Consider the following 13,750-nt stretch of genomic DNA (forward strand, 5'->3'; position numbering starts at 1 on the left):
CTTGGCGCATTTAGAAATTAAGAATTAATTTTTTTTGCATTTTTTGTTTTATTTTTTACGGTTTGGTATTACTTATAGACAAATTTCATATTATAGCTATAATTTATTAGCTAGCGTTATGTAATTTTAGTGCCCGTCGACGACTGACGGGTTCTTCTACTCGAAATGTTAATGCAAATGTTTTTGTTTGTTGTTTTGTTTTCTCTATTGCTATTTTTAGCTTGTTTTTCATATGTTCTCTATGTTAGTTACATCCCTTGGGGTCGATCCTCTTGATGGAAGGATCCCTTCTTCTACTCGAGAAATGCGCGCAGTTGAACAGTTTTCAATGGAGAAATATATGAACACATCCAGCGAAAGCGCAGACCATAAAAGTAATTAGCATATATATATATATATATATATATATATATGGTTGCAGCAGATATATGGTAACATATTGGGGGGTGCGGGGTGTGGGTCATTACAAATCAGATTTATGCTTAAAGCTAAAGAACCCTCTCATCGATGATATCGTAATGACAGTGCCCCGACAAAATTATCTGTAACTGGGGGGATCGCTTAACCTAGGATTGGTTGGGGTTTGGGGTTGGGGTTGCATCGGGTTTCGCTATCGCTAGATCTCTAGACTAAGGTTAGGGACACCCCGACGAGTGGAGTGTCCTTTGTTTCTTTTACACAAATATTACACTTACATTCAAATTTTGTTTCAATGATAGGGCTTCCACACTACTGCTTTCTATATATTCTTCATTGAATATAAATCAGCGTTTGCTTGTTGGTTTGTTCAGTGATCAACGTTCAGTGGGGGGCGGGGGCTGAGTGGAAACAAACAAAAAAAATTAACAAACAAAAAAATTCAGCAAAGAGGAAGATTTGGGCACAAATGCACTCTTTCAAGCGTGTGTGGCTTAGTGTCGTGTCGTGTTCTTGTGTTGCACAGTGTAAACGTACAGTACTGTAGTTAAATGCTAGCTCTTTGCTCCTCCTCCTCTCTCTCTCTCTTTCTCTCTATCTCTCCCGCCGCTCACCCCTTTCCCATGATCTACTGATCTTCTTGAGTGTGTGTGTGTGTATGTGGAAGATGTTGCTATCCGTTTCTATCCGTCTTGCAGCCATTTGGCGCATTCGTTTTATCAACTAAAATTATAATTTAAATTAATAGTAGTCTAGGTAATTAATTAATAAGCTTTGCCACGCCCTATCTCGATCCTCCGGGAGCGGAAGTCCGTCCATGTCAAAGCCGCAACAAAACGAAAATGTACAAATCAAGAAAAGCGCTCGCTCCGCTCCGCTCTGCTCCTCTCCTCTTCGCTCATCTTCTCTCATCTTCTCTCATCTTCTCTTCGCTCATCTTCTCTCATCATCTCTTCGCTCATCTTCTCTCATATCATCTCATCTCCACTCCAATGCTATCTCCTTATTTTCCTCTTCCTCTCTCGATGTGTGTATGTGTGTCTGTGGGGGCAGGGACCAGGTCATCCTGCATTATACGGCATATATAAAGCATGTGTGTGGGTGTGTTGGTGTATATATATATTGGTCATATATATATAACTATGTATTCTACACGTATAGTTGCTGAGTTTTTTGTCTACTGTGTCCAGCGCTGCTGCATCTAGACCATAAAATATTATTTAGCGTTCCGCACGTCGCCCACCACACCGCCGCTCTGGATGCTGCCGACACCGCCTCCACCGCCGCCGCCACCCTGGCGCATCCGTATCGAGGGACGGCGCTCCGGTGTGTCGTAGGGCGGTCTCGATGAATTGGTGGCCGCCATCGAGTCGTCCATGTTGAGGCCTCCGTTGCCGCCAATAAGCTGGCTGCCTCCATTCCCGCCGCCGCCCAACATCGCTAGGGTCTGGCCGCCCTGGGAGCTGGTGCCGAGGAGCTGCTGCGTGCTGCCGCCCGCTGTGGCCAGCGCCGTGTTCACCTTGTGCTGCTGTTGGTGCGAGGAGGCGGCGGCGGCCGCCGCCACAGCTGCCGCGACGACTGCATCGTGGCCCACCTGCCCGTCGGTGCCATCCTGGACCTGCTGGATCGCCTGGGGATTGCGCGGGCCCCCGAACTTGAGCAGATTCCAGTCGAACACATAATCGTAGGTGAAGCCCAGCCGGTGGAACAGGTTGCGGAAGAGCTTGCGCAAGTGGCAGTAGTCGGGGCGCTGGTCGAAGTGCATCTGCCGGCAGAAGTTCAAGTAGTTGACGAACTCGCTCGGGAAGCCCTTGCAGAGCACCACTATCGAGGTGGAGAGCTTCTTCTCCGAGATGCGCTCGTACTTCTGGCGCTTGTTGGCCGCCTTAAGGCCCTGCCAGGGCAAGGCGCCCAGGTTGAAGTACATGAGGACGTAGCCCAGGGATTCAAGATCGTCGCGGCGCGACTGCTCGATTCCCAGGTGTGTGTTGATCGATGCGTAGCGGGCCGTGCCCGTCAGGTTCTTGTTTTCCCGATAGGGGATGTGCTTCAGGGAGCGGGCGTCGCGGAACTTCTTGGCCAGGCCAAAGTCGATAATGTATACTAGGTTGCCCTTCTTGCCGAGGCCCATGAGGAAATTGTCCGGCTTGATGTCGCGGTGGATGAAGTCGCGCGAGTGGATATAGTCGATGCGCGATATCATCTGATCCGCCAGCAGCAGCACCGTCTTCAGCGAGAAGCGGCGCGAGCAAAAGTTGAACAGATCCTCCAGCGAGGGGCCCAGCAGCTCCATCACCATGACATTGTAGTCACCTTCGCTGCCGCACCAGATGATCCGCGGTATGCCGATCCCGCCCTGCATTGTCTTGTAGAACTTCGATTCGATGTGCAGTTGGGGATGCTTTGTGCGGATGCACTCCAGCTTGATGGCCACCTCCTCGCCAGTGTTGATTGTGGTTCCCAGGTAAATGTCTCCGAAGGATCCCGATCCGATCTTCCTGCCCAAACGGTACTTGTTGCCCACGCGCAGCTCCATTTTGTCTGTGCTTCTGTGTGTGTGTTTGAAAGAGTGCTTAACCTCTACGTGAGAGAGAGAGACAGTGTTGTGTGTGGATATGCGGTGCCTTGCCTGCTGCTGGAGGGTAGGAGAAGTCAAAAGTTAGTTTTATCCACCTTTTCGGGCCATCACTCTGCTCCTTTTTCACAAACCTTGCGCTGTCCTCTCGTCAGAGCTCCTCTCCTCGGCTTTTTGGCCTTCTTGTTATAACTTTCTAGGCAGTCGCTTCAGCTTCAGGGCTTTATTGTTGCTAAAATAAAAAAGAGACGACATTTTGTGAGTATGAGTATCGGTTTGCAGTACCTCCAGTCCCCATGCTCTATTCCACACGCTCTTTGTCAATGCCGTTATAGCGGTAAATGAGCGACGCGACGTGACAGCCACAGGGCCAGCAACGAGCACTGACTCTCCAAAAAACGTACGAGTATGTCTCCAAAAACAAAGTGCAGCGTCAGTTCTTTTCAATTTTGTCTCTGATAAGAATTATTGCTCACAGAGTCCCACCAGCTGTGGAACCGGGTGGGGTGGGGTGGTGTGGGGTGCCACTGCTGGAATCGAAGTGAAATGAGACAATACAAAAGGCAGATAACACAATGCGAAGTGGGAAGAAGCTGCCGATGTGACAGTTAGATAAGAGCGCGCGGAAAGAGCGCCTAAGCTCCGCTCACGTCGACAAGCACACAAAAGTGGGAAAGGGAGAGAGAGAGCGCGCGAGCGCGAGAGCGAACACAACGCAAAGGCAACTCAACTACAGTTTCGCATATGTTAAAGCCAGATGCAAGGTGCAATAGTGTGGGGTGAACCATTTTGTGTTTGTAAATGGGGGAAAAACTTTTCAAAATCATAAATTGTGTTCCTTTTTGTACAGTTGATCTCCAAACAGGAAAAGTACCTCAGTCCAGCAATGTCTCACCTCATATTAATACACTTTTGCAGGCTGCCACCCAATCTACGAATATGCAAAACAAAGTGCGAGATAAGGTCAGTCGCGAACCCGAACCTAGCACAAAAATAGAGTTTATTTTTCCGAAATGTGCGTCATGGACTCCTGATTGTATGTATGATTATTGTTACACGATGTGTCTAGCACCGATGTAATAGATTTCCTCGAAACGGACATGCATGTGTGGCTTTGACGCTTCTTGGGGCGAGGGGAAAACGACAATGCGATTCAAAGGGTTTGTAGGAAACACTAACTCACTGACGCAGTTGGACAGTGTATTTCCCCGCTTTAAAGACAGCCCATCATTCCAGTCCATGAATAAGCTAGAAGCATGCAAGAAAAAAGGAAATATGGCGGCTAGTTCTCGGGCCGAAGCTTTTGATACCCTTTCGTACCGATCTTTAATTGGCGGTGCAGCAAAAAATAGGGCTTTTTGTTCATAAAAACGACCAATCATGGGTATATACAGAACACATTGAATATGCTCTATGGGGACGGATATGCTTCTTTCGTTAGCATCATTATACTCTCGGCAAGGGTATACAAGAGTATAACAAAGCCAACCGACAAAAAAAAACACAAAAAACAAAGATACATAGATAAAAGATTTGTACGTCTGTATGAGAAGAGAGTGGTAGGAGACAGAAAACCAAGTGACAAAGGGGAGAAGAAGAAATCAAATAGAGGCTGTTAAAAAGTGCCTTTTAGATGACACTTTCCGAAGGTGAAAAAACAAACACAAAAACAAAAACAAACAGACATGAAATGAAGTTGCGGAAGAGTAAGCACAGAAAGAAACAGACGAGTTTTCACCGGAATATGCATAGTAAGTGACAAAAATTAAATTTAATTGTTGTTTTTTCTAGATGTGCTTTTTGGGCGCCATTATGATTGCACTCTTACACACACACACACATGTACGTGCCTTTTCTCGCACCTCTCTTTGCAGTCGCTTTCTTTGACCACTCACGCATCGCACTCTCTCTCCCGCTCTGACCTACGCCGCAGAGTTGGGGGGCCGCCGCCACCAGTCAATTCTAACCTCAAAAACTGGTCTATGCACAGGTATGCTGTTGTTGTTTTCGTTGGCTTTCTTTTAGCTTTTTTCTTTGATTTATTTAACACTTTTCTGGCTGCGTGTCCCTCTCTCTCTCTATCTCTCACCCTCCCACTCACACAGTTGGCTTCTCGTTTACCGAAAGTACCGTTTGACAGTGCGTTTAATACGAGTTCTATTTTCTGAGCCCGACAGCCAGGCGAGTAAGCGAGATAGCCGCAATGTCTATGCACGGGTAGGTGTTTGTGTTTTCTGTCTGCATGGGTGGAGGCGGGAGCGAGTGTAAGTTTGCGTGACATAGACCCGAACAACAGGAAAAAACAGCTGATCGAATGTTTTATTTTTGGAATGTGCAATATGGAAGAGAATTTTCTTTCTCGATATGTTTTCCACAAACGGCTTAGACAAACAAATACGGTTTGCTTGGCCCGCTCGTATTTCGGATATTTTTAGAGAGTTCTTCAGAGAACAGTAAAAGGGCCATCAACAATCCCTCTGTAAAGTTTGTACAGGGTAACAATTGGTCGTATGCTCTCTTTGGCAAAAACAGCTGCACGTTGCGTTGGCGGGTGCCGAAAAAGCTTCCGCCTGCACACCAACACAGTACCCCAAGAACAAAGAGGAATCAGAGAGGCAAAAGCAGAGCCGCAGGCAGGGGGAACAGAACAGTTGTTTAAACAGAAAGACAGCGGGGCGCCATAAAAAACGCAAAAACAATTGCAATGCATTGCTTACAAAAACATTTTTCTATGTTTTTTTTAGTAATTCATTTTATGAGTCGCTGACGTCGGCGTCGCAGTCAATGGCCTCGCGGCCGATGGTGAAGCTCGAGGACGAGCCGCACAACTAACGGCAAAACAAATGCACTGACACAAAACGAAACGACTATGATAAGGAGGGAGAGAAGTGTGGCAGGGGCTATTGGCGCCTACCTTGGCTATCCCGTTCGTCCCGCTGCTACTTGCACTTGCACTTCCACTGCTGCTGCTGCGTCGCTGCTGCTGCCTCCTCTGCTGGCGTTAGTGTGTGCTGCACTCTCTGCTTCTTCTTCTCTTTCTTCCTTACTTTCGCTCAATTCGACTGAAAACATAGAATTTTTTTCAAATCGTTTAATTGGATTGATTCACAGTTTTCTTTGTTTTTTTTTTCACAAGACTTGTTTTTGGACTGGCGCCCCGCGCTTCACCTCATCCGCAGAGGCACACTCATGCACAGGCACACAAACACACTCACATTTTTTGGGCCACACGCAAGCGCAACATATTTACGCAATGGTATTAACAATTATAATACATTTCTTCATTTGTTAAAGCCATTAAAATCATATGAGTAATGGTTAATCATTCGATGAACTAAATTTTTTGTATATTTCCTCTTTGTTTTCATGAGGGCGGTAGGGGCGGGATACACACGCACACGGAGGTGAAACACACACAACCAACGCAAAAGGAAAGACACAATTTAAGTGCATTAAACGGTTAAGAAAATAATGTCGAAAACGGAGTTGCGGCGACGACAATGACGAAAAAACCTAAAACTTATGTGAGAGTCGTTTGCCCTGGCACACACATACGGCAGCTCATTCCCCGAACAGGGGTTGTCTCGCTTCCACCTATGGTGTTTTTACTGGGAGCACGTTGCTCTAGTCTGACTGTTTCAGCATTTTCACACCAATACACTGGCATACACAAACACAACCACGAGCCATACGACACACAAAAGTAGCCTGCTGCTGGCCGAGAAATCTCTTATGGGGCCCCTTTTCTCACGCGCATTTTACACTGCGTTTTAGGTTGCACTTAATGTTGGCAATTAGGTTGACGAAAACTTACGTTTTGCAGCAGAAGCGCGCTTTTCTTTTACAATTTGCTTAACAATTTGTCGATTTTACATTTATACGCCATCTTGATTTTCGATACCGATAAAAACCCGAAATTAGCCCTCTTAAGCCCCTCTATTTATACAGGGGAACAAATTGAGGTAAATGGCGGCAAATATTGCTGATTGTAAATTCTTCTTTAGGTCCATGGCATCTCGCCTCTGAACTTGAAAGAAAACACGATATCTTTCACCTGGACTGCACTAAAATGATTAAATTTTCATTCCATTCGGTGGAATATTAAAATACCTCCTTGGTCTACAACGGGTTAATCGTTTGCCGTCATGGATTGGAAACCATATTCCTCGATTTTGATATTCCCTGGAATATTACTAGCTAGATAGAACCCTTAGCTCTGCCTACATATTTTTCTCCGATCAATGAATCAATTTTCTACTTGACTGGCTTGTGTTAAATACTCGCTTTCATTAGATTGTGTATAAAAAAGGCTTTAGCGAAAAGGGTCAAACAAATAAAACGTAAGTGAGAAACCATTCCTATTGCTCAATTTTGATATTCCGTTGAATAATGCTGACTAACCAAAACCTTCAGCTCTTCCCACATAGTTTCATCCTGTTTATTAATGAATTTTCTACAAGATAAAGTACTTTTAAATAATCCCATTTGTTGTATTTTGACTAAAACAGAAAAGTTCAACAAAAAACCAGTCGCAATGCGACTGGTATTTGAAGACTTGTTGCTTATCAACCGGAGTATGGGCATTTTTATACCCTACTTAGTCAACATGAAGATACTCTTTTCCAAACTATTTTTAAAACGTACGTAATTTATAGAGATCTATTCTTGGGCTTGGTTGAGTTGATACAATTTGATCTGCTTGGCCGTTATGCAAAGCTGTGGGAAGGGCGAGTAGAATATTGTTAGTTTAAGAATTTGGGCAGATATCGTGTCTTTCCACTCACCTGGTTGATGGGACACTGAAACTCTCAGGTCGCTTGCAGCAGTCGGCCTCATCGTGGACATTGTCACAGTTGTCACTGGTGGTACCATCGCAGATCAGAGTCTTGTCTCTGCCCTCGGTTGACTGTCAGCTGAACTGATCCGCCGGGCAGTCCTTTCGTCACAGCGCCAGAAGGCGGATATACAGTCGTTCTTTATGTCACTACTCCCGCCACTTAAAATTTTCTGGCCGGATACACGCCGTAGTTATCCTTGCCCTCCAGTAGCATCAGAGCATCAGAATCTGGCACGAGCATACGTCGTGAATACTGCGTGTCATACCCCGCTGGCCATGCAGATGTGGAAACACTTTGTGCGACTGTGCAGACAGGTGTGATTGCGCTCCTCTCCAGTCCGGTCTTATCGTCCGACACAAATCTCCCGAAGGCAGAGACCTGCGAGATGTGCATGGAAGCACGGATTTTTCTGTAAAGGGGGAACAGGAGATTACAAGTGTGCAAAGGTGTCCAATATTGGTTGCTTACTAACATCGATACGCATGGGATATCGGACTGTTGGTCTAAGGCCAGAGTCGTGACTTCTTCCAGGTCCACATGCTCATTGCCATCGACTCGGGCCCGAATGATGGCCTGATGGCTGCTGACATCTGTCCAGAAAAGCAGACGCTTCGAGGCTTCGGCGAGTTCGCCCAGGAAGCTATAAGAGGCAACGTTTTAGAACACAGCTGAATAGGGAGAGAGAGCTCCACCTGGGCACGGATAATCTTGCCGGACACCGGCAGCAGCTAATTCGGGCAGTCTGTCGTAGCTGGGAGGGATGCAGGCCACGTCCTTAGCGAGGCTGCGGCTCTGGCCAGTCTTGATCAAAGTCCCCGGTGCTCCAGTCGCTCCAGTACACGTAGTCCTGATACAGGGAAACCGCGTGGCGCTGCTTATGGAGTCCGAGGCGACTCTGTTCAAGTACATGCACCCGCGACGCGTCTCGAGGACGAGGGAACACGGCTTCTCCACCCCCCTTCCACAAAGCACGACGGCTGCCATCCACGCGGGTGATCTCGATGAGATGAGCCTCCGCATCGGACCGACGCGAGAACATGCCCCATTCCACACGTTTTTCCATCGCACCAGACGCCAGAATCTTGAAGAACCCGGTGTCCAGATGCCGTCCAGGGTCTGTTCTTTTTCCTCCTTTTTCAATTGTTTTCCTATGAAATTCGTCTTCTGGTGGCTGAGGCAGGGAGTAGTGGGCCACAACTGCGCCAAAGGGCGCCGCTGGTCGTTTCGGCATCGCTGCAGACTCTGTGGCTCGACTTTAACTGTAAATGCGAAGAAGGTGGAAAGCACGGAATAGCCGAGGAACTGCGGTTGTTTTTGGGAGTGCCCTCTGACAGGATTTACTGTTATTCGAAGCCACTGTAGGCAGACGCACAAGGCACTTTTGCTCATACAACAGTAGCATAAACAAACGAGTATCGTTCCAATTGCTCAATTTCTTTATTCCGTTGAATATTACTGGCTCGATAGAACATTTAGCCATGCCCACATAATTTTATCCGAATAATTAAACTATTCTCAACATGACTGGCTTATTTTAAACACTTGTTTTTATTGCATTTTGCGTAAAAAGCGGTTTTAGCGAAACAAGTCAAACAAAAAGCAAGTAGCAAAATAGGTTAATCAAAACAAACGAAAAGGGAAATTCGTTCATATTGCTCAATTTTGATATTCCATTGAATAATGCTGGCAAACTAAATCTTTCAGCAATGCCCACATAATTTTATCCCATTGATGAATAAATTTTCTACACGATTGGATAGTTTTTAATCCCTGCTTTTATTGGATTTTGTGTAAAAAGAGGTTTGAACGGAAAAGTTCGACAAAAAAAGAGTCACTGTGATGCGTTTAGGCCTTGGAATACCCTATTTTGTTAATTTTATATGAAGATGAAACGTGATTTATAAAGAAATTTTCTCAAATTGATATTCCTTAGAAATATTCATGTACATTATTAGTATCCTGTGTATATTTATGTCGATCCTGATACCTACGGAGCCTTGGAAGACAAACATATTCACAATTCTATAACATCCATTTCCCCCAGGGTATTTGTGCATGGAATTAGCAACATTTGTGCATGGAATGGGACTCATTGTTGCAATGGCGAAACTGCGGCGAATCGGGTATTGCCTATATTTCAAGCTATATAGATTTGCCCACTTGGCTTTATCCCATAGATAAATGCATTTTCTACAAGATTGCTTCTTTTAATTACCTTTATGTATGTTATTTTGACCAAAAAACGGTTTTCAAGTAAATGTTGCCGCAACTTTTGTGTATGGAATGCGCAACATTTGTGTATGGAATGAGACTCATTGTTGCTAAAGCGAACTGCGGCGAATTAAAATTTTCTCATATTCTTTGTTCCGTTGAATAATACTATCTATATAGAACATTTAGCCATGCCCACTCAATTTTGTACGATTGATGAATCAATTCTATACATGATTGGCCTATTCGAAATACTTGCATTTATTGGATTTCTATATAAAATTGAAAATTAAATTAATAGATTGAAGAAAATGGACAATGGCCACCACAATCGATAGTTGCAACGATAATTTTTAATTTTTTGTTACAATAGCTATCGCGTAGAAAACTTTCGTTTCATGTAACGACTAACAGATGGCGCTGACTAGCGACGTGTAGAGTTCATGTAAGATGCATGTCGACTCTTCTCTGTATCTCAAGTAAATACATAGATACCCAATCTATATATACATTCATTCCTGATCAGAATCAGTCTCTATAGCCATATCCGTCTGCTTGTCCATCCATCTATTTCTCCCGATGAGTGCCTAGATCTCAGAGACCGCAAACGCTAGAGCAACCAAATTCGGTATCCAGTCTCCTGCCGCCCCTCCCACACCAAGAAAAAGAAGCCTTCTCAAATGTAATATTTTCCCATCAATTCCCCGAAAAAAGGGGTTGCAGATGCCAATTTGAAAATTCCCGAGCTACAGCAGTAACCAAATACCTGCGCCAGCGAGTGCCGGAATGCTTTTTTATTGCCTGTCGTTTCCATAAAGCGGAACACGTGTGAATTCCATTAGACTGTTGCGCCCCCCTAGCTCCGCTAACCCTAACCGCCCCTCATCATGCCAACCCACGAATGTGAAACCCACCCAAGAAAATGTGACATAAAAAATGGGGAAAGCAAAAGCAACGGGTAAAAGGAGATACAGATACACATCCATCCATATGGGAGGTGGTTCTGGTGCTTCTGGAATTGATTGGGGTAGATAAGCAATCTTTCAAAATTGATAAACCATTTTCGTTGGTGTGGAGGGAAAATAGAGTTCAGAATTGAGTTTGCTAAAAAATCAGACTTCTTGGAGGTAAAACAAAGCAAATATCTATCGAAAATCTGTTCTATGGATATACTTTTATTGTTAATTGCATTTAAGATCGCCTAGAAGCCACGCCTCAACTCTGATTGGTTGAGAAATGGAATGAAAAACAAAACAAATCCACGAAGCAGCGGAACAAAAACAGTAACTCTCACACGCACACACACATTCGCATGCAAAGATCGTGGGCGAATGGAAAACCGTCGTCGGCACGAACCTGAAACCGAACGGCAATTAAGGTGTGAATTGATAAAACAAAGCGGGAGAGAGTCCGAGAGAGAGAGAGAGAGAGAGACCGCGCGTGTGTCTTCTCAAATGGTCTCAGGCAGAGCGGGATGGCTGCAAGTGGGCTGCACTATGAGAAAAACTTATGAATATGACTATAAAAATGATCTAAAATTATGAGTAAAATATATTTAAAAGATGATTGCACTGTACACTGATTGAAAATTAATTGAATGGCATAAATATTTAAAACTAAGTAAAAATATTACTATTTCAGTCCTTTTTGCTTTGTGTGTAGCTTTAAACACCAGCAATAATTTCTCTCAGTATTTTTATATTGCTTTTGCATATTTCCCCACTCTTCCTCCTTCTTTTTCGTTTCCTTTTGTTGTTTATAAAATATTTCCGCAACACAAACACATGTCGCACGGCTGCTGTCTTCCACATACTTCCTCTTCTTCTCCGCCTTCTTTTTAACCCACTCCCCCCCCACCCCACACCGCTTCTTCATCTAACGGAACAGCCTACGAATGCGCCATTTGGTTTCGTTTAGCGCTGTCTCTGCTGCTGCTGCTGCTTGCTGCGCTTTCCTCTGCCGGCGTCGCTGCCGCTGCCCCTGTCGGCGGCTTAGATCAAATAATGCGATTTCATGCCATGTCGCAAATTGTCAAGCATCCGCTGCTGCTGCCCCTACTCCACCCGCCACACTCATCGGGGGATGCATTTGCTCCAATTTGATTATGAAATCCCTCAAAAAACTAAAAATATTTCCTTTGAATATGTATGTATTTTTTAATTAATTTAAAATATTTTTTGCACACTTTTTTCAGCTCCCGCTCTCAACATTTTTCGTTTATCAACAAGTGGATTTTCGCGTTTGAAGTGTGCCGCAAGCAGGGAGTGGGCTCGAAAGAGTGCGGGGGGGGAGCGAGGGAATTTTTAGAGGCTGGAAACATTAAATTTTTCTAGACGCGAATCAATTTTCCAGTTGCTCTGCAGTTCACCGAACTGAGAGGTCGACGTCGACGTCGCCGTTGACGTAGCACTGACGAAGACTTCGTATTCGTAGGATATACTTAGAGATGGGCATCCAATTCGTGACTTATCTATGACCCCTATATTTATTTATTTATTGTTCCAATCAAAAGCATTGCGAATACACAAAGATACAAAAATTCCCTTTGTGAAAGAAGAAACACGAACCAGCCTTAAATCTAACAGACCATGGTCTCTTGCAGACCTAAAAGAGTACACACTCTGAATCTCCCGGATAACCAAACTGCAACCTAACATACAAAATTAAGTAAAATATCTTAAGAAAGATTGTAAATAAAGAAATATTCAGATATTTATGATCGAAGACCATCTGCAAGATCTGTAGCTTCGTGTTCGTGTTCGTGCATTGAGATCACGCCGAGTGCCCATCTCTAGCTCAAGCCGATGTTTTGTTTTTTATTGAGTACTATATAATTTTCATTTTGATGTCTTTTATGACACTTCCAAAAACGTGCGCTGCTTTGACTTCAGTTTTTGATTTCGTTTTGGTTTCCTTTCCTGATATTATATTCCTTTGGCTCTTAATAATTTCGGCTGTTAATCCCTGGTTGAGGGGGGACAGAGAGGGGCAGAGAGTATCTGAAATGGTCTAGGTATTTATGATTCCGTTTATGCATTTTTCTGTTTTATTGTTTAATTTTTTGTTACTTCGATTTGTTTCGATCTGCTCTTCGCATCGAAGCCGGCGGCGTTTGAAAAAAGTTAATTGAGTTGTAAAAATTATAAAGTTGTAAAACCCCCCCAATCTGCCGGGTAAAAGTTATTCGATAGATGCAGATACAGATACAGATATACTATAACTTCCAGTTGAAACCAGCTGGTAAACAAAAGCGTAACAAAAATACACTTCTTCGGGGTTTTACGATCGTGAAATGAATAGGCCTCTCGTCTCTCCTTTCTTTTCAAGGGGAGGGGTGTGTGGCAGGTCTTTCGAATAACGAAAAACCGGAGCAAAGTGGTTGCCATTGGATCCGGGCAGATCACCTGATCCGATCATCCATTAAGTATTATTTTCAAAAACTTATTTTGACGGAGCACTAATTTTTCAACCGTATTCCAAGCCAAATCTGATTACAGGCTCCAGTTTTGATTAATTTAAGACATTTGTTATAAGAAATTCATAAGTTTTAATGGTCTAAGTTCTCACGGGATCAGCTTTTTTCCTTAGGTCTGGTTAAGCCTGGTCCTTTAGTCATTTAGTCCTTTGTAAACAATTTAAACAGAATTAAACTAAAATTAATTAAAGTGAAGGAAACATTGCTTGCCCAAACGATCCTCAATTTAGAGTA

General features: G+C 44.1%; 1 protein-coding gene and 1 long non-coding RNA gene across 4 annotated transcripts; one reads left to right on the forward strand and one right to left on the reverse strand.

Annotated features, from left to right (window-relative positions):
- Positions 1-1,515: 1,515 nt before the first annotated feature.
- LOC6595218 (discs overgrown protein kinase) lies at positions 1,516-5,925 on the reverse strand. Of its 3 annotated transcripts, none has more exons than XM_026992276.1 (3): positions 5,907-5,925; positions 3,127-3,224; positions 1,516-3,052 (listed from the first exon to the last, which is right to left on the reverse strand). In XM_026992276.1, exon 3 carries the CDS (start codon positions 2,951-2,953, stop codon positions 1,634-1,636), a length of 1,320 nt encoding a protein of 439 aa, XP_026848077.1. In that variant the 5' UTR covers positions 2,954-3,052; positions 3,127-3,224; positions 5,907-5,925; the 3' UTR covers positions 1,516-1,633. The 3 variants fall into 3 exon arrangements, with proteins under 3 accessions (XP_026848077.1, XP_026848081.1, XP_026848071.1); XM_026992280.1 differs by lacking the exon at positions 5,907-5,925 and adding an exon at positions 3,397-3,470 and having other exon boundaries at positions 1,516-3,049; XM_026992270.1 differs by lacking the exon at positions 5,907-5,925 and adding an exon at positions 3,397-3,470.
- On the forward strand, positions 4,604-6,199 carry LOC113566488. The gene is made up of 3 exons (XR_003409110.1): positions 4,604-4,743; positions 4,867-4,982; positions 6,129-6,199. It is a non-coding gene; the product is annotated as an uncharacterized LOC113566488 (long non-coding RNA).
- The last annotated feature ends 7,551 nt before the right edge of the window (positions 6,200-13,750 follow it).

Source organism: Drosophila persimilis, unplaced genomic scaffold (assembly GCF_003286085.1).
Source record: "Drosophila persimilis strain 14011-0111.01,24,50 unplaced genomic scaffold, DperRS2 tig00000000-arrow-pilon, whole genome shotgun sequence".
Classification (NCBI taxonomy): domain Eukaryota; kingdom Metazoa; phylum Arthropoda; class Insecta; order Diptera; family Drosophilidae; genus Drosophila; species Drosophila persimilis.